The 17,689-nt window shown below is 63.6% G+C and overlaps 1 protein-coding gene across 6 annotated transcripts in view; it reads right to left on the bottom strand.

Annotated features, from left to right (window-relative positions):
- Positions 1-17,689, bottom strand: part of ITPR1 (inositol 1,4,5-trisphosphate receptor type 1) — a 142,094-nt gene that overhangs the window by 24,278 nt on the left and 100,127 nt on the right. For all 6 annotated transcript variants that reach the window (XM_056129649.1, XM_056129650.1, XM_056129652.1 and 3 more), the window contains 11 exons: positions 12,315-12,495; positions 11,606-11,859; positions 10,784-10,984; positions 10,561-10,671; positions 9,223-9,318; positions 7,325-7,447; positions 7,144-7,248; positions 6,188-6,380; positions 4,621-4,743; positions 734-909; positions 56-220 (listed from right to left, as the gene is read on the bottom strand). In XM_056129649.1, the coding sequence (XP_055985624.1) occupies positions 56-220; positions 734-909; positions 4,621-4,743; positions 6,188-6,380; positions 7,144-7,248; positions 7,325-7,447; positions 9,223-9,318; positions 10,561-10,671; positions 10,784-10,984; positions 11,606-11,859; positions 12,315-12,495 (1,728 nt within the window). The remainder of the gene's footprint in view (positions 1-55; positions 221-733; positions 910-4,620; positions 4,744-6,187; positions 6,381-7,143; positions 7,249-7,324; positions 7,448-9,222; positions 9,319-10,560; positions 10,672-10,783; positions 10,985-11,605; positions 11,860-12,314; positions 12,496-17,689) is intronic.

Here is a 17,689-nt window from a genome sequence, read left to right as displayed (position 1 = left end):
CCCGAGTCTCACCAGCACCGTCACCCCAAAACCCCCGCCCTCCCCCAAGCCTCACCAGCAAGCTGTAGAAGAACTCGTGCACAAAGAGCCCCAGGGCGCAGATGAGCAGGTAGAGCAGGTGGTACAGGAACTCCACGTCCAGGACCATGGCACGGTAGCCCCTGGTGAAGGTGCCACAGTTGCCCACGAAGCTCATGAGGAAGATGATCTTATTGCAGACCTGAGGGGGGTGCGCCAGGTTCAGACCTGGTGGCCCCCATCCCTGAACCCGAGAGCCACGGGGGGACAGAGCTGCGCCATCCCTCTGCTTGGCCCCACCTACAGAGTCCTGGGCAGCCGCACTGCGGGCGTCTGTGGCAGATCCAAGCTCACAGCTGCCGAGACGATGGTTTCCAGCAGGCGCGGGGGGGGGGGGGGGGGTCCCTGGCAACACCCCGTGTCCCACCTGAGGGGCCAGTGTGACCCGGAGCCCTCAGTTTCACGCCCGCGGGTCCTCTCTAAACACGCCCCGTCTGCACCAGCCCTGGGTCACTCGTGGCAGAACTCAGGCACCATCTGGGGTCTGACATCTCCCATCCCAGCTGGTGAAATTACCTAAATCCCACTGCCGCAGGGCCCCGTGGAATCCCAGAGCCCCCTGGACAGGCACCCACTGCAGTGCAGAAGGACGGGTGCACCGCGGCCCAGGGAAAGCTGGCTGAGAGCCGGACGCCGCAGGCCGGGCCCCACTTACGTTGAAAGCGCCCAGGAGGAAGAGCGTGGGCTGCAGGCCGACGGAGAAGATCAGCCGCAGGATGGTAGACGCGATGAGCGCGCGGATGCCATGCGGCTTGGGCAGCGCGATGACGATGGCCAGGGACACGAGCATGGCCGTCCACAGCAGCCCCGACCAGTGCGGCTCCAGCGTCCCTGCGGGGACCAGCGGCTCACACCCGGCACCTCTGGGTCCGCGGCTGCCGGTTCCCTCTGCCCGCCCCTCAGCCAAGTCAGCTCACCACCCTCCTCTCTCCTCATCTCCACCATCTTCTCCCTCCCCTCATCTCTCATCCTCATCCCCAACCCTTAGCCAATCTCGTCTCCCTCACGCCTCTTTTCTGCTCCCTCCCCCCCATCTTCTCGCATCGCCCTCGTGTCCTCTCCTCTCCTCCTCATCGCACTCCTCTCCCTCACCTCTCGCTCGCTTCTCCAGGAGCCCCAGTCCTCCTCGGCGCCAAGTGGGTGCCCTGCCTGCCCCCTGCGTCCAGGCCCCTCGTCCCTGCGGCTACTGCTCGCCCCACCCAGCCCGACCTAGTTGCGGGCTTCCCGCCTGAGTCGCAGGCCCCCAGCGAGCACTTGTCAAAGGCTTGCTCAAGGAGCCAGACCGTACACGTGTCGCATCTCACTCCCGGGAAAGCGAAACTTCTCGTTTCTATTCCTGCAAAGGAAAACTGCAGCCCCCAACCCCCCCGCCAAGCCCGGTTCCTCCAAGGCAAGGGGGAAGGCGACTTCCGCCTCACTAGCACCGCCCTGTCATTAGATTCTCCTTGCAGTCAAAGACTTTAGACCAGTCTTTGTCATCTCTTGCTATTGCAGGAGCTATTTAGAGTGGCCCACGAGACGTCTTGTTATATAACACAAGCCGACATGACTAAAAATACAGTTCTGTAAAACACTCATTAAAAAAAAAAAAACGCCGTTTCCAACGCTGTCACATCTCGACTCTCCTTCAGATGTAAACAAGCAGTGCTCCGTGATTAAAGGGCTTATGTAAAGCTTCCCCATTCCCTGCCGCCGGAGGCCCAACCCGCAGCGCTGGGGCCCAAGCCTGAGGAGAAACCAGGAGGAGGGCCACTGAGCAGGACACTGGGGGTCCTGGCCTTCCTTGCCTGAACGCCATCCGCCCGGAGCAGCTGGGCCTGTCATCCTCCACACGGCAACGGGGCGGGGGGTGTCCTTGCATCCCCACTGCCGGCTGTTAGCACCAGGTGTTAAAACAAACGGCCCATGCGAAGTGCACGGCTGGGCCCTTCTAGTGGCTGCCACGGGAGCCAGCAAGCGCAGTTCTAAGACCCGCCCGGACCCCAGCCCCATTTCCTGTTACCCATGTGCACACAGGTGTAACGATGGCGAAGATTCATCTATCGTGTGTGTGTGTGTGTGTGTACATGTACACATATGTACGAGCCGACATACACCCATGTGCGCACACATACATACATGCACACATACAGGCACGTGCACACACATATACATATAAGTATGTGTGCGCACATGTGCGTGTGTCGGTTTGTACATATGTATGTGTGTGTGGGAATGTGCGCAACACTCACTCCTGGCTCTGTGCTTGGGTCGGCAAGGAAGTGCTCAAGGAAAACAAGGAATACAGCAGACAAGGAAGTGCTCAACAGTGTGTTCCGTCACTATAGCTTCCAACTTTCTAGACCCTCATAGAAACATAACCCGAGCACTAAGCCTTTCGCGTTCTTCCATTGTAAGAGTCTGAGTCCATTCCAGTCTGGTGGTGGGTGTCGCCACAGCACGAGGAGACCACAGCCTGCGTGCTCGGCTGCCATCTGTGCGCCCTCAGCCCTGGTCTACACACTTGGCCCCAGTCTGCATGCTCAGCTGACGCGTTGGTGTCTGATGCCTCTGGCTGGGACTACTCGGGGATACCAGCCGGCAAGGGTTCAGAATCCCGAGTGTGAGCTCGGCTAGTCGGACATGGCTGTGCGGTTTCTCTCAGGGATGGGACCCCCTCTCTTCCGGCCGGAAAAGTGCCCCCCACCCCCCACCCATCAGGTCAATTCCTGTCGTGGGTCTTCCTGGTGCCAGCCACAGCCTGGGGTTCCCCGGCAGTCCATGCGGGACTTCTACCTGACCAGCCCTCTTGTCAGAGGCCAAGTGGAAACCTTCCTATGCTGGGATGTCGGCCCCACCCCTCCCCAGCCCGGGGCTTGACCTCCACTTGAGTGCTGCTCAGGGTAATGGGTGGACGAGCACGGGCAGGTCCTGACCCCCGTCTGCCCACTGGGAGTGCCACCACCAGCTCCCCAAACAGCCGTCACGGCCAGGTCTGGAACTCTGGGGGCTATGTGGCTATGAAAAGATGTGCACAGGTCTCACCGCTGCTTCTGTCGGGAGGGCGCAAGCGTTCTGGATGCCCTTGCGGGCTAGGAATGTGTCCCGAGCCGCTGACGGGCATGGCGACCAGGTGGCAGACTTCCCCACAGCGCCTCAGAGCACAGAGGGCTGCAGCTGGGCCCGTACTGGCCACGAGTCAGCAGATGGTGAAGCCGAGCTGACAGACCCCTCGAGGTTTACCGTGTGGTTCTCTCCACTTGCCCACATGATGGACACCCAAGGCCAGGCTCAAACACCACTGTCTTTGCTTTAGGCTTCGTGGCGTGCTCCAAGCGTCAAGAAATGCAAAGCCGCTCGCCTGCACTCTGAAAGGAGCTTTTAAGGCCACCCGCATCCTCACGCTTCAGCAGCCCCGGATTCAGGACTTCAAGGAACAGAGACTGCACCCCAAACACCAGCAGGATCTGGCTTCCAGGCTCCTGGAAGGCCGAGCAGACGCCCCAGCATGTCACAGGCAAATACAGACCTGAGCTCCACCCCAAACCCAGTGGGGGAGGGCCCAGGACGCAAGGCAGCCCCCACAGCCCCTGAGCACAGAAGCACCAGGAGTGGCCCCAGACTCTCAGGAGCAGCTTGTGCCAGGCCTGGACACCTAAATGGACACGGCTGGTCAGTGGAGCGGGCAGGAGCAGTCAGCCCAGGACACGGCCTTGTGGGGCACTGACTCCTGTCTCAGCAAAGGGAACAACAGGACGCGTGAGTCCCGGAGTGTGCCAGGGGCCCGCCCACAGCAGACGCGAGAGCTCACTAACTCTCACACCTTTGCCCTCAGCCATGGCCACAGGGAGAGGGTTTCCTGGGCAGCAGCTGAACTCCTGGACCCTGAGCCGTAGGAGGGGGCATCGAGGTGAGGGGGAACCACTCAAGTGGGAAAGCTCAGTCCCACACGGGCAGGTCAGATGCCAAGGCACCATCTAGAAGTTTCCTAGGGGACCCGAATGTGCCCACAAGGCCCCTGGGACCCCAGCAGAAGCTGGCTGAGTTCCTCTACACCTGACCCCACCAGGCCCAGCCCCCAGACCCCACCAGGCCCAGTGCCCCATCTGAACAAGGTCCAGTGCTCTGTCCCCACCAGACACCCACATGTGAGCCCCCAACAGAAGGGCCCAAACCAACCACTTGGCAAATGCAGGAGGGACATGCCAGCCTGTGACATGGGCCAGCCCGGAGGCCGTGCTATGGACACACCAGAACCTCCATTAGGCCCTCGAAATAATCCAGACCAGGCGCCTCTAGCTGGAATCCCCGGCACCCGGGGTGAGAACAAGTGTCCCCCGGGCAAATCTAGATGCTTCTGAAGCAATTTCCCAGCTGGGGGCCGTGGGCACCCACGGGCTCCCTGGGATCTGGCCACCCCCGTCCCCGGGCAGCTGGCGGGGACAGGCGGGAAGTGAGAGATACAGGACACCAGAGGGCCACTGCCTGAGTGCGGGCACCTGGTGGACACGGCCCCACCCGCCCCGCCCCGCCCCGCCCCGCCCGGGCAGGCCGGACAGGTACCTCCGCGGACCCCTCGGAAGGGGTAGAAGAAGGCCACGAGCAGGTTCATGAGCACGGCCAGGTTGAAGGAGATGCTGCTCCAGAAAGACATGTTGCGGGCGCACCAGTACAGCACGGGCTGGGCTGCGGGGAGACAGGCGCTGGGTGGCAGCCAGGACCCCACCCCACGGGAAGCCGCACGGCCCTGTATGCGTGCAAGATACGCATGTGTGTGCGCCAGTCGTGCATGTCTGTGTGCAAGTGTGCAGGCCATGGCGTGCAGGTCATGCATGTCTGCCTGGGCACACAGGCCGTGCATGTCCCTATGTGCACGCACAGATCACGTCTGTGTGCAGGTCATGCATGTCAGTGTGTGGTCACGTGTGCTCACGTGTGTGCACAGGCCAAGTGTGTCAGTGTGTGTGTGCAGGTTACACGAGTGCCCACGTGTGTAGGCCGTGTATCCATGTACGCGCAGGGTATGTGTGTTGGCGTGTGTAGGTCATGTATGTCCATGTGCACAGGTCGTACGTGTTGCTGTGTGAGTAGTTCATGTCTGTGCGCAGGTCATGGGTGTTTGTGTGCATGTCATGTGTGTCCACGTGTCCATAGGTCATATGTGTGTGTATGTGTGCAGGTCATGCATGTCTGCCTGGGCACACAGGCCGTGCACGTCCCTATGTGCACGCACAGATCATGTATGTTCACGCACGGACCGTGTGCTCACATGTCACGAGCACAAGTGGTCATATATAAACATTTGTGGGCATGGGAATGGGGGCACAGAGAGTGTGGGGTGGCATGTCACCTGCACACCCGCGGAGGAGCCCCCTGAGCCGGGGTTCCGTCGCCCGTTTCCCTCCTCCCCACACACACCAGTCCCGCTGGTTGCTATTAGACAGTTTTTCGCTTCCAGAGAGCTTTGATGCCAATTAAAACCTCTCAGCTGACTAGAGCCGTGTTTGAGCCCCAGGAAACAAACATGGTTTGGGAACCGCTGAAACGAGAGCAACATTCCCGAGGTGGCGGCTGGATCCTGCCCACCCCGCCCCCCGCCTGCCACCAACGCTGGATCGAAACAAGACCCGGCGAGAAGGGCCGCTCCTCACCAGGGACGCGGCGGGATGGTGGCGCTGCGGGGCCCGAGGGCAGCAAAACACCCTGGAACCTGGTCCCTGGGGACGCCCCGGGCGGAAAAGTAGCTTCCATTAGACCCAAGAGCTGGGGACCCGAGGACGCCCACATGGGTGTGGCGCCCCCTTTTATTGGGGCTCTTCTCTCCCTCACAGCCTGAGCAGGCAATGGGGGAAGCAGCCCCTGTCTACGGGCAGACCCGGAGACCCTCCGTCCAGCTGGCACAGGGCGAGCCCGGCAGGACTCTGCAGTGCCCTGCGGGTGGGCAGTGAGGTGCCCCCGAGAGCACATAGGGCTGGGTCAGATCTGGGGCTCCCGGGGGGGGGGACCTGGGCTCGGGAGATGGGTGGGGACACTGGAGCTGGAGTCTGCGGTCAGCAGCAGTGGGGCCCCCGAGTGTGGGGACAGCCCCCTGTGGACACCCTGTGCGGGGACAGCCCCCACGCGCCCTCACCCCGCAGCTTCTTCTGCCAGTTCATCTCGTTGAAGAGGTCCTCAGAGCGCAGGAAGAAGTCGTTGATCTTGCTGCCCTGCTCATCGCGCTCCGTGGTGTAGTAGATGCGGAGCTTGGACTCCTGCGTGAGGAACTCGCAGATGCTGGGCACTGGGAACACGATCTGCTCCATGGTCCTGTCTAGGCGCACAATCTGCAGATGGCGCAGGTGAGGCCCTGCAGGCCCGTCCCCGCGCATTCCTGATGCTTCCGGCGGGCCTCTGGGACCCGCAGTCCCGGGGCCGGCCGAGTACCTGTCCTGCCCCAAAGGCTGTAGGCAGGAGCTCAGGGGGAACCCATGGGACAGCCTGACCCCTCGGGACGGTCAGCCACACCTGACACTGCAGCAGGCGCAGGCATCCCCGGCTCCACCCTCTGGCCACTGCATCACTGCCTGTCACAGTGCCTGGAGACACCCAGGACATCCCCTCCTGAGATCCATCATGTCCGACACCTCGTGAGTCTGTGCTCCCAAGCAGCCCGCATCTCTCGGCGTCTCATGGGGGCCTGACAACCTCAGCCTAAAGGGCATCCATGGGGCTGCTCACACGGTGTGAGTCACCCAGAGGCAGCTCCCAAGACTGGGACCCCAAGTCTGCACCTGTCCCCCGACCCTTGTTCCCTGCAGTGAAGGAAACTCTGGGGCATGAGAGCTCCGTCCCCCCCCCCCTCCCCGCCACGATCTCCCGCCAACGCCCCCAATCCTGCTGGAGTGGGTTCTGGAAGCTTCCAGGACTCACAAGGCAAACCCAGGAGTACTGTGCAGGGAGGAGCGTCCCTACACACAGGCCTGAGGACACACTCAGTCCAAGTTGGGCCCCAGAGGCCCGATTCAGGGTCACTCCTGCCTCAGCCCCCGGCCCCCTAGCCCGCCAGCCCTCCCTCCAGACCCACGTCAGGGGCCCAGCACGGCTCACCTCGATCTGGGCCGTGTGCTTGGCATAGAACTGCAGCGCCTCGTCCCCGTCCGCCTGCCCGCCCGGCTTCAGCATGCTCTGCAGCTCCTTGTTGTGCCGCGCAAGCTGCAAGGACACACCATCTGCACCCGCCACTCGGCCCGGGACGCGGCCCCGCCCGCCCCCTCCCCCGCGCCCATACCTGGTGGGCCAGGATGTAGATGTTGTGGCCCACGTTCCGGGGGGAGGCCGCCCCGTCCTCACCGTTCTCCCCGTCCTCGAACTCCACCTCACCCTGCATGTACGCCTTCTTGATCACCTCCACCTGCGGCCGGGACAGCGGGGAGTGGACCCTCAGCCCCCACCGCCTATCCCAGGGGCCCTCATGACAGTGGCCACGAACCACTTCCGCCCCTCGGCCTGAGTGCCCGTGGGCCCAGGCTGCAGCCTCCCCTCGGGAAAGCAGGAGCCCCGTGGGGGCCAGAGAGAGAGCACAGCGGGCAGCGCTGGCCTTGCACACGGCTGACCCAGGTTCAGTGCCAGCACCTCATGTGGTCCTTGAGCCCACCAGGAGTGATCCCTGAGTACAGCATCCGGAGTCGGCACTGGGCATTGTCGGGTGTGACCAAACATCCCCCCCCCCCCCCCCCAAAGAACCAACAGGAAGGAAAGTACAGGGCCCTGGGATACTCCACGTGAGACAGTGGGGACAGACGGGCCCCGTTGGTCTCGATCACGCGGACAGGGCTGGGGCAGAGTGGGCAGGTCCCCGTCCCCGCGCCCAGCAGCAGGATTCAAGGACTCGCGGCCAGTGCTGTGCCATGGGCTCACTGTCCTCTCTGGCGACCCGGAGCCACCTCCCTGGGTCATCCCAAGGCCACACATCGATGGTCAGTTACACCGTCCCCGCAGACAGGCCTGTCCCCAGGCCAGTCCCACCAGGAATCTAGCCTGAGCCAGACTCCTCAAATGTGGGGGCCAGAGTATGTCATACCTTCACGAACACACGCAAGTGCCGGCACACACACTCACGCACACACGCATGACACACACTAACACGCAGCCTGCACACACACACGCTCAGGCTTTCACACACATGTGCACGTGGCCACACGCGTATTCATACACACAGCCTCTCACCAGCAGACATGTAAACACACATGTAGTCTGTCCTACACACACCAGCACAAATGTGTACCTATGCACAGCCTACATCGACGACGCACTCACACCAGCACACACGTGCACCTGCGCACGGCCCACATCCACACACCTATACCCGCACGCACATACACACATGTCCCTGAGCACGCCTGGACACGCGTGCTTGTTCTGAACAGAGGAGCTGCTCGGCGGCTCTGGGAAGCAGAGAGCCTCAGGCCTTCCCTATGACACATCCTCTGAGAACGGGGGTGACCCGGTTGTGGACACTCCTGCTGGCCTCCATGTGCAGCTGAGCCCGCCCAGCCTCCAGGATCGAGCTGCCGGCATCCACCTTCCAAACCGGACCCACGGCCCTGAGCTGGCCTGGTGCGCGGCCACACTGGCACAAAGGCTGGCGCCCTCCCTCAAGCCCGCTGGGCAGTCTGGTGGCCGGGACAGAGCCCCAGCAAAGAGACTGGGTCCACTCAGAGGCTCATGGCGCCTCTGCGCAGCCAACCACTCCCAACACACACGGTGGGGCTTCCTCTAGCGGGACGAAGAGCAGTGCCGGCACCCAGGAATAGCTGGTGACCCAGCCCTGGCTTCCAGGAGGCCCTGAAGCTTCTGCAGAGACACAAACGTGGCCCCGAGAGCAGGAGGGGGAGGGGCACCTGAGCGGTCATGGGTGCTGAGCGCAGGGGAACCCGGCACCCAGCAACGCTCTAACGAGCCAGCAATGCCACGAGCCTTCAGCAGGCCGGGCCGCCACTGCAGGGCAGGGAGGCAGGGAAGCAGGGGCGAGGCGGGAGGCGGCGGGAGGGGCCGCCCGTGGGAGGGGGACATCTGCGGGATACCGGGGGTGTGTGCACAAGAGGGGGCGTGTGTGGGAGGGGCCATCCGTGGGAGGGGTGTGTCTGCATGAGAGGGGGCGTCTGCGGGCAGCGGCTGGGCACTCACCAGCTCCTTGGGCCGCATGTTGTAGAGGATGCGCTCGGCGTTCTCGCTGTCGTGCCGGCTCTCCATGATGGCCAGGAGCAGCTTGGACGCGTTGTTCTGATGGGAGAGGCAGGGAGGAAGGCGTGGACCAGGGCCCGAGACACACCTGCTCCCGTGGGGGTGCTGGGAGCAGGCACATCCCCCGACCCCAAGCACCGGGCCAGGCAGAGACGCTGCCCCACCCCGAGTGGGCTCCACGACCACTGCCTCCTGCTTCTTGGGCTGGTGCCAGCAGCGGCACAGATCGGAGATTCAGTCCCAATGTCAGGAGGACACAGAGTGACCCACTCTCAGGCCCCCAGGGGGTCCAGCACCCACACACCTGCTGCTGAGAGACACGGGGGAGGGGTGTCCAGCACCCATGGGCCCATTGCCAAGAGACACGGGAGGTGTCCAGCACCCATGGGCCTGCTGCTGAGAGACACGGTGGTGTCCAACACCCATGGGCCCATTGCTGAGAGACCTGGGGGGTGTCCAGCACCCATGGTCCCACTGCTGAGACACTGGGGGGTCCAGCACCCATGGGCCCGCTGCTCTGTGGCAGAGGAGGCCAAGCTGCCCCTGGAGGACTTGGGTCAGATCGGGTTCACTGCCTGAACACAGGACTGGGTCAACTGGGGACAGAGCTGGATGGGTCAAGCTGACGAGCACAGCCCTGACTGACAAGACGCCCTGCGGGTCGCAGGGTCGTCGCCAAAGAGCAATCAGGACCACGTGGACCACCACTGGAAAGAGAACCCAGTGCAAAGAGGCCTGCGGGGAGACTGGTCTCCGTCCTCCCAGGCTTGGCCTCGAGCTCAGCTGCCTTTGAGGGTCACACGTACCCCAACACCCAAGCACCCACCTGATGCCCACACCCCCACGTGTCTGGCTCATGAGAACTGGCCTAATGCCCAGGCCGGCTGCTGCCCCCGCTCATCACCCTCGGCCACACCCTGGGCAAGGGCTGCCCCAAGACCCCGCAGCCCCCGGAGGCCCCAAGCTTCCAGACGTTTCCCAACGGTCCAGGGGCCACTGCGTCCCATGAGGGAGCTGGGGGCGGGGGGCCAGGTGAACAGGGACATGCGCACAAGCCCCGCAGCTCAGGAGGGCCTTCGGGTCAGCCTGTGGCCGTGCGGTCTATCTCACAGGGCAGTCGGCCCTGCAGGGAGGCCACACGGGAAGGTTGTGTGCACCAGGCTGAGTGCACAGGGCCACTGTGCCCGTCACGGACAGTCCCTGACCGATGGTCCCTGATTAAAACAGCCCGCGTCACCACGGTCTGCATCACCCACTGCCACCCGCCGCCTCCTGCCGTGCCTTGAGCTCCAGCACCAGGTCCATCCGCTTCTTGCCTAGAGGGTTGATGTCATTGAGGATGAGCGCCGTGATGATGTCGATGCCGTTGGACTCGTGTGTGGCGATGCAGTTCTGGGGGAACACGAGCGAGCGCGCAGCTGGGTGAGCTCTGCCCCCTGCACCCCTACGGCCCCCACAGCCTCCCGCGGGCCCCCGCCCCTACATCGAGCCCCCCGTGGCCCACCTGGTTCTCGTGGCAGGGGCCCTGGCAGTACTCGGTGAGGCTCTCCAGTGTCTGGTTGATGAGCGCCACGTTCTTCTCATTGATGTAGAGCCCCAGCAGCCCCAGGCCGCCCGTCGTGCTGCCACAGATGCAGTCCAGGAACTGCAGCGTCTCGCACACCAGGTTGTAGTTGGTCTTGTTGTTCTGGCAGCGCAGGAAGTTCTGCAGTGGGGAAGGGGTGCGGGGCAGAGAGAGGGATGGGGTGGGGCAGAGAGTGGGATCGGGATGGGGCAGAGAGAGGGGCCTCCATTCAGCTCCTGGGAGGAGCTTGCGGGGGGCTCGGGGGACAGATGACCTCAGTACCAGGTCAGCCCTGGGAGGGGCCTGAACAGCAGTCCTATCATCTTGGGGTGGGGGACCGGGGGCTCCCGACCGGGCATGAGTCCAGCAGCCACCAGCCCGGCAACCCCGCGGTCATCCTGCCCAGGGAGCCACGGGAGCGGGTCTGCGTCAGCCACGGGGGCTCCCGGGGGCTGCGGTCTCGACCCGCTGCCCCAGGGGACCCTGCCCAGGCCCAGCGCCTCCAGCCATGCGGAGCACGGGCAGCCAAGGGGACGTAAAGGGCACCCCCAAGGGGGCAGGAGGGAGGTGAGGCGCCAGTGGGGCCAGGGAAAGGAGGGGACACCGGCTGGGAGGGGGCTGTGGGGGGCTGTGAGGAGCAACAACGTGGGGCCCGTGGGGGCCGTGGGCCGTGGGGTTTTGTTGCCGCAGGGATCGTGGGACCGTAGCCTTGTCGCTGCAGGGACCATGGGGACCATGGCTGTGTCGCCGCGGCCAGCACACCTGCAGGTCGCGGTTGTGGTTCTCGCAGAGCAGCTGCAGGAAGCGCAGGATGGGCTGCATGACGGTGACCACGGCGCTCATCTCCAGCTCGTCCTTGGTCTTGTCGGTGGTGGCTTGCGTGCCCTCAGATGCCGGGTAGTGGTCCTCGGGGTCGGCCTCCCGACGGAAGGTGCTCAGGGCCTTCCTGGTGGCAGCCGACGCCTCCAGCAGCTGCTCACGTGCCTCCTCCGTGATCTGCGGGGTCGGCTCCTTGGCTGCGGGCGGACGGCACGGTCATGGCTGGGGACAGAGCTCATTCCCCCCCACCCCCAGCCTCACTGCCACGCGGGGTACGTGCTGAAATGGGGGCACAGCGAGCCATGCCAGCCCACGCGGTCCCTCATCACCGCGGGGACTGACTCCCAGCAAAACCCAACGGAAACGGGGCCAAGACCCGGCAGAGCAGGGCAGGGGTGCAGGCTCCCGCCCACCCCGAGGAAGCCCCCCGCCCCATCTGCAGGGGATCGGGGATTGTTGTGGTGGGTATGGAGGTGTCATGGAGCAGTAGGGGTGAGTCACGGTGGGGTATGGGGTGTGTCTGGCTGGAGTACGGGGAATATCATGGCAGGGTACAAGGTGTTCCATGGTCGGGTACAGGGTGTGTTGGGTAGAGTACGGGTGAGTGTGGGTCGGGTACGGGTGTGTCTGGGTGGGCTGCCGGGCACCGCACCTTTCTTGCGTGAGGGGGCGTCCCTGTCAGCCTCCTCATCCTTCTTCTTATTCCCCAGGTCGCTGGTGTTCACAGTCACCGTGGCCTTGATCTCCTGCTGGGCCACTTTCATGCGATCATAGAAAACCTTGAAGAACTTCTCTGACTTCTTGTCTTCCGTGAGGCGGCAGAAGAAGGAGTGCTGTGGGGGGAGCAGCCTGTGGGCCACAGCTCGTGGACACCGAGTGCAGCAGCCCTAAGACGTGCCTGGACAGTGTCACCCCTGCACGCACCGGCACACGGTTGCTCCCGGAGGAGCACCAAGACCTCCCACGCGCCGTCCGGGGCTGACCGTGAGGCGAGTGGCTGGTGTGGCAGGCAGCCCTGTGGAGGCGTTTCTGCAGCCGCGGTGGGTATGTGGCTAGGGATCCCCTGCACCCTGGAACCTGCCGCGCCCATGAGCTATTTGCATGGAAATGCAGGAGCAGATGGAGACGCCCGTCAAGGCACCGGCTTCTCCTGCGTCGTTCCTGTCGGGGGACACTGACCTGGGCAGGATCCCCAGTGCCCTGGTCACTTCGGACGCACCATCTCTTCACACTCACTGCCCCTGTGCTGACTCTGAAGTCCTAGGGACACCGTCTGCTGCCCTTTGCCTCGGGGGGGGTGTTCCCCCAAACTGTCCCCCCAGGGCAGGGAGTCTCACCCTGTGCGCCCAGAGCCCTTCAGAACCGCACTTGAGTTCGAATCCATGCTCCTTTCCTTCTACTTTCTGATGATTTCATCCTGGGTCTACTCCACTCATCCCCTAACCCACTCCTCACTCTTGACTCCAGCCATCTACTCACTCATCTTCCTTCCACCCATCCACATATGCTTCCTTTCTACTCTCCTTCCCTCCTTCCGACTGTCCAAGCACCTAGTCATCCACACATACAACCACCTACCCATCCACCCAGGCATCATTCATCTGGGTTTCCATCAACCATTCACCTATCCATCTATCCACCATCATCCATCCATCTGTCATCCATCCATCATTCATTCATCATCTATCATCTATCCATCATCCATCCATCATCTATCATCTATCCATCATTATCCATCATCCATCCATCCATCATCCATCATTCGTCATCCATCATCCATTCATCATCTATCCATCATCCATCCATCCATCAATTACCCGTCATCCATCCATCAATCCATATTCATCACCCATCATCTGTCATCCATCCATCATCAATCATCTATCCATCCATTCATCATCCATCCATCCATCCATCCATCCATCCATCCGTCATCCATCCACTCATCATGACAAAGCACACCACCACTCACCACAGCTCCACAGACATGACCCTCCCCCAGTGCCGACCCACAGTACTGTGTGCTACACGCTAATGAAACACACGTGAGGCCATGGCCTAGATGGCGAGGACAAGTGTGGGCAAGGTTACGGCGAGGGAGGGGGCAGGTGCCACAGAAACAGACGGAGGCTCCTTAGAACAGAAAAGGGGATGAGCTGGGCGCCATGATGCCGCTCAGGGCATGTCCAGGGACATGAGACCCCAACATGCGGGTGCTCACAGCTGTCCACCCAGGGCCGCTGTGGCAGCTGTATGTGGACAGACCCAGGCGGTGCTTCGCAGTAAGGATGTGAGGATGTCCAGGATGTGAGGACAGTTGCAGGGGTCAGCCCCTGAGGCAAAGGAACCGAAACAAACCCAGCGGACGAGCCGTGAGTATGGGCGCACTGCAGAGGGCTCGGGGGGACCCACGTCTGGGAGCCGCTGGTCTCGGAACTTCGGCTGTGGGCAGGGACAGTCCCTTCCCCCCGTCCCCGTCCGGGAAGCGGCCCTCTTGGTTGGAGGTGGAAGACTCACAGCACAGAGCTGCCAAGTCCCGATTCCGGAGCTCAGCCTGGTACCCCTGAGGCACTCACATGACACGGGCCGTCCTGAAGGAGGGGCACGCGCCTGACGAGGTGCTGAGCGGGCACCTCTGCCCATACCTCGGAACCGGGGCCCTTGGGGGAGCCTGGAGACTCGGTGGGAAGCCCAGAGGCCCTGGGAGCTGCTCAGCACGGGGGGGGGGTGCTGTGGGGGGGCTCTCAGGGTGGCAGGGGCTCCGCCACCTCAGCAGCTCAGAAGGAGGCCCAAGGGAAGCCCTGCGCTCCTCAGGGACAGCCACCTCGAGGGCCGGGTTCTGGGGGGCCGTGTGCACTGCAGGGGTGGAGGACTGTGTAGGTGGGTTCTGCGGGGGGGGGGCTGTGCAGTGGGAGGGCTGTGTGCATGGGGTGCTGTGTGCATGGGGGGACTACGTGCGTGGGGGGCTGCGTGCAGTGGGGGCGTGACCTGGGCTCACTCAGCCCCGCTCCGCTGCCCACTGCGTCTTCTCTCTGACCTCCCTCCCCTGCCTTTCCCACCCTCCATCCTGGCAGGCGCCTGAACGGGGGGCTCCCTGGCCACTGTTCGCACAGCACGTGTCCAGCTGGGACCCCCTAACCATGCTCCAGGAGTGGGGGGCTAGGCGGGAGAAGGTGCCAGACGTGGACAGAAACCCAGGACAGGGCTACTGACGCCAGGAGGTAGCTTCCCGGGGCCAGGCTGCTGTCTGAGCCCAGGCAGGACCCCCTGGGGACCAGAGTGCTGGGGAGGAGGTGGGGGTGGCACCCCAGGGGACGCTTGTCATGTCCTGAGCCCACGGCAAGGCGCTCTAGGAGGGGGCGTGCGTCTGTTTCCGGTGACAGCTCCAAGAATCCTGAGTGGGTGTGAGAAACAAGGAAGTTTACAGATGAGAGAGGGGGAGAGGGGGGCAGGGGGAGAAAGAGGGAGAGGGAGAGGGAGAGAGAGGGAGGGGGAGGGCGGGGAGGGCCCAGAGGAGCTGCGGGCGCCATGGCAACGCGTCCCCTGCAGCCGCCCACTGCAGCGCGGCCCCTGCTGACGCATTCGCCGCCAGTGCGGGCCGAGCAGCGGGAAGGTGAGCAGAGCCCGGCTGGTTAACTGCCTCTGCGCCGAGTGAGCGGCCTATAAATAGCCGTTACATAACCGCCGCCGACCTCATTCCTCACGCACCTCCCCCACCGGCACCGCTTCCCGCCCGCTGGGACCCTCCCCAGGCACCAGAAGCTCCCCCGGCCACAGGGCGGCTGCTCTTCGGGGAGACATAGCCCGGCCCAGGGCGCGGCTGGACGCTGAGGGGACAGCCAGGGCGGGGGGTCAACTGGACACTCGAGGGGGCGGCCCGGTGCTGGGGAGGCTGTGGGCCCCGGGGTACTGTCCCTATGGCTCCAGCGATGACGCTCCCCAGGGACAGACAGGGCCAGGCGGGAGCTGCCAGCTGAGATGCCCCCGCAAGCCATCCTGCGGTCAAGCTCAGGGACTGAGGGACGCCCTCCTGGTTCCCGGAGTCCTGTGGCAGCTTCCCCCAGACAGAGTGGACCTGGCCTGTCCTTGTCCAAAGGCTCTCAGACCGGGTTCCCAAGGAGCTCAGCCCGTCACACTGTCCACTAGGCGCAGACGCTCACTGTCCCCACAGCGCAGACCCTCACACTGTCCCCTCACATTTGTCCCCTCAGTACAGACCCTCACTGTCCCCTCAGTATAGACCCTCACACTGTCCCCTCATACTGTCCCCACAGCGCAGACCCCTGCAGCACTTGATGCCAGGCAGCCGAGCCCCCGAGGAGACACCCGGCGGGTCCCCAGGGTCGCGGGCAGCCAGGCCCAGCGCGCGTGCTGCCAGGTGGCCAATGTGGAAATAGAGCCGGGACGCCGAATGTGACAATACACGGCCTCCGCCACAGCTGACGCGCGCGGGAGGCGACACACCATGTTCCCTTAACACTCGGCTCCGGGTGTGAAAATAAAATTAAACGGGTACTTCCTCTTGTAAATAGAAGAAGGCGCCCAGCTCGAGCACACGAACCGGGAACCGTCGGGGGGTTGCGAGCTCCGTCTGCACGGGGCCCGCCGTCCCGACCTGGCCCCGGCCTGAACCAGAGCGAGTACCGGCAGACGCCCAGGGAAAGGCCGCGGGCACTGGGCACACGGCCACGGCCTCACACTAAGGGCACCCGATGACCCACACTTCTGGGGCTGCCTCGGGCTGCCTGGTTGGTGCAGGGAGCTGTTGGCGGGACAGACGGGGTCTCAGCCGAGCCCCAGCCCCTCCTTCAGGGCCCCGTTTCCCCTGTGCCTGGCGTCCGCCCAGCAGCATGGAGCACGGTGACCCCAAGACGACAAGGGGCACAGAGGGACAGGAGGTGTGGCCTTGCCCTCCCGACCCCCGAGGGCACACACACACATGTACACCCCTCCCACACACCACACAAATACACATGCACACACACCACACACATCACACACACCATATGCACACGCACACCACACACGAACACACACCACACATGTAGACACAAATACCACACACAACACACATGCACACACACCCCCACATGCACACATACACACCACACACACACATGCACACCACACACACTCACACACCACACAGACACACACGCACAAACACAAAAACACACGAACACCACACACATGCACACCACACATACACACCACACGTGCACACACACAACACATGCATACCACACACGCACGCGCACGCACACGCATGCCCAGGCTGTCGCAGCTGAGACAGCGAGCAGACTCCCCTGCTGGACAGGGAGCGGACCCCTCCCCCCTGGCTCAGGGAGCGGACCCCTCCCCCCGGGACAGGCCGCAGACCCCACCCCTCTAGGACAGGGAGCAGAGCCCTCCCCCCGGGACCAGGCCCTGTGGGGGTGTGACGGGGGCTGGGGCTGATCTGCTGAAGCAGTGGGGTTGGGGAACACGTGGAAACACGTGGATGTGCTGTGACCATCGCTGTGACCCCGCGGGGGGCCAGGGGCCGGAGCAGCCCAGCCCAGCTCCCACACGTCCCTCCGGCCAGCTGCTCCCCCCAGGCCGAGCACGTGCCATGGCTTTGCTCAGCAGAACATTTTCTGGGACGAGCGTGGGGCCGAGGGCCAGGCATGGGATGTTGCTATTCGCTGTGGCTCGGGTGGGCCCCTCGCCAGCACCCATGGAGACGGCTCTAGGAGTAGGGTGCCCTGGGCCCCCCAGTCAGCCATGATCACTGAGCCGCTGCCCCGCGGGAACGAACCCTGAGTCTCAGGGGTCCCAGAGAAGCTTCTAGAACAAGTGACCTGTCACAAAGGCCATGAGGGTGGCAAAGGCCCACTGAGATCACGGGGGCAGAGCCCCACGCCCCTCAGCCCTGGGGGTGAGAACAGACCAGGGTCTGTCCTTCCCCTGCACCCCAGCTGCAGGCTCGGTGGTCTGTCGCATGTCTAGACCCCGGCGGCCCCGGCCAGGTGCCCCTGGGACAGTGAG

This window comes from Sorex fumeus, unplaced genomic scaffold, assembly GCF_029834395.1.
Source record: "Sorex fumeus unplaced genomic scaffold, SorFum_2.1 ptg000072l, whole genome shotgun sequence".
NCBI classification, from domain to species: domain Eukaryota; kingdom Metazoa; phylum Chordata; class Mammalia; order Eulipotyphla; family Soricidae; genus Sorex; species Sorex fumeus.
The sequence above is the reverse complement of the archived record's forward strand: the minus strand, read 5'-3'. Positions and strand labels throughout refer to the sequence as shown.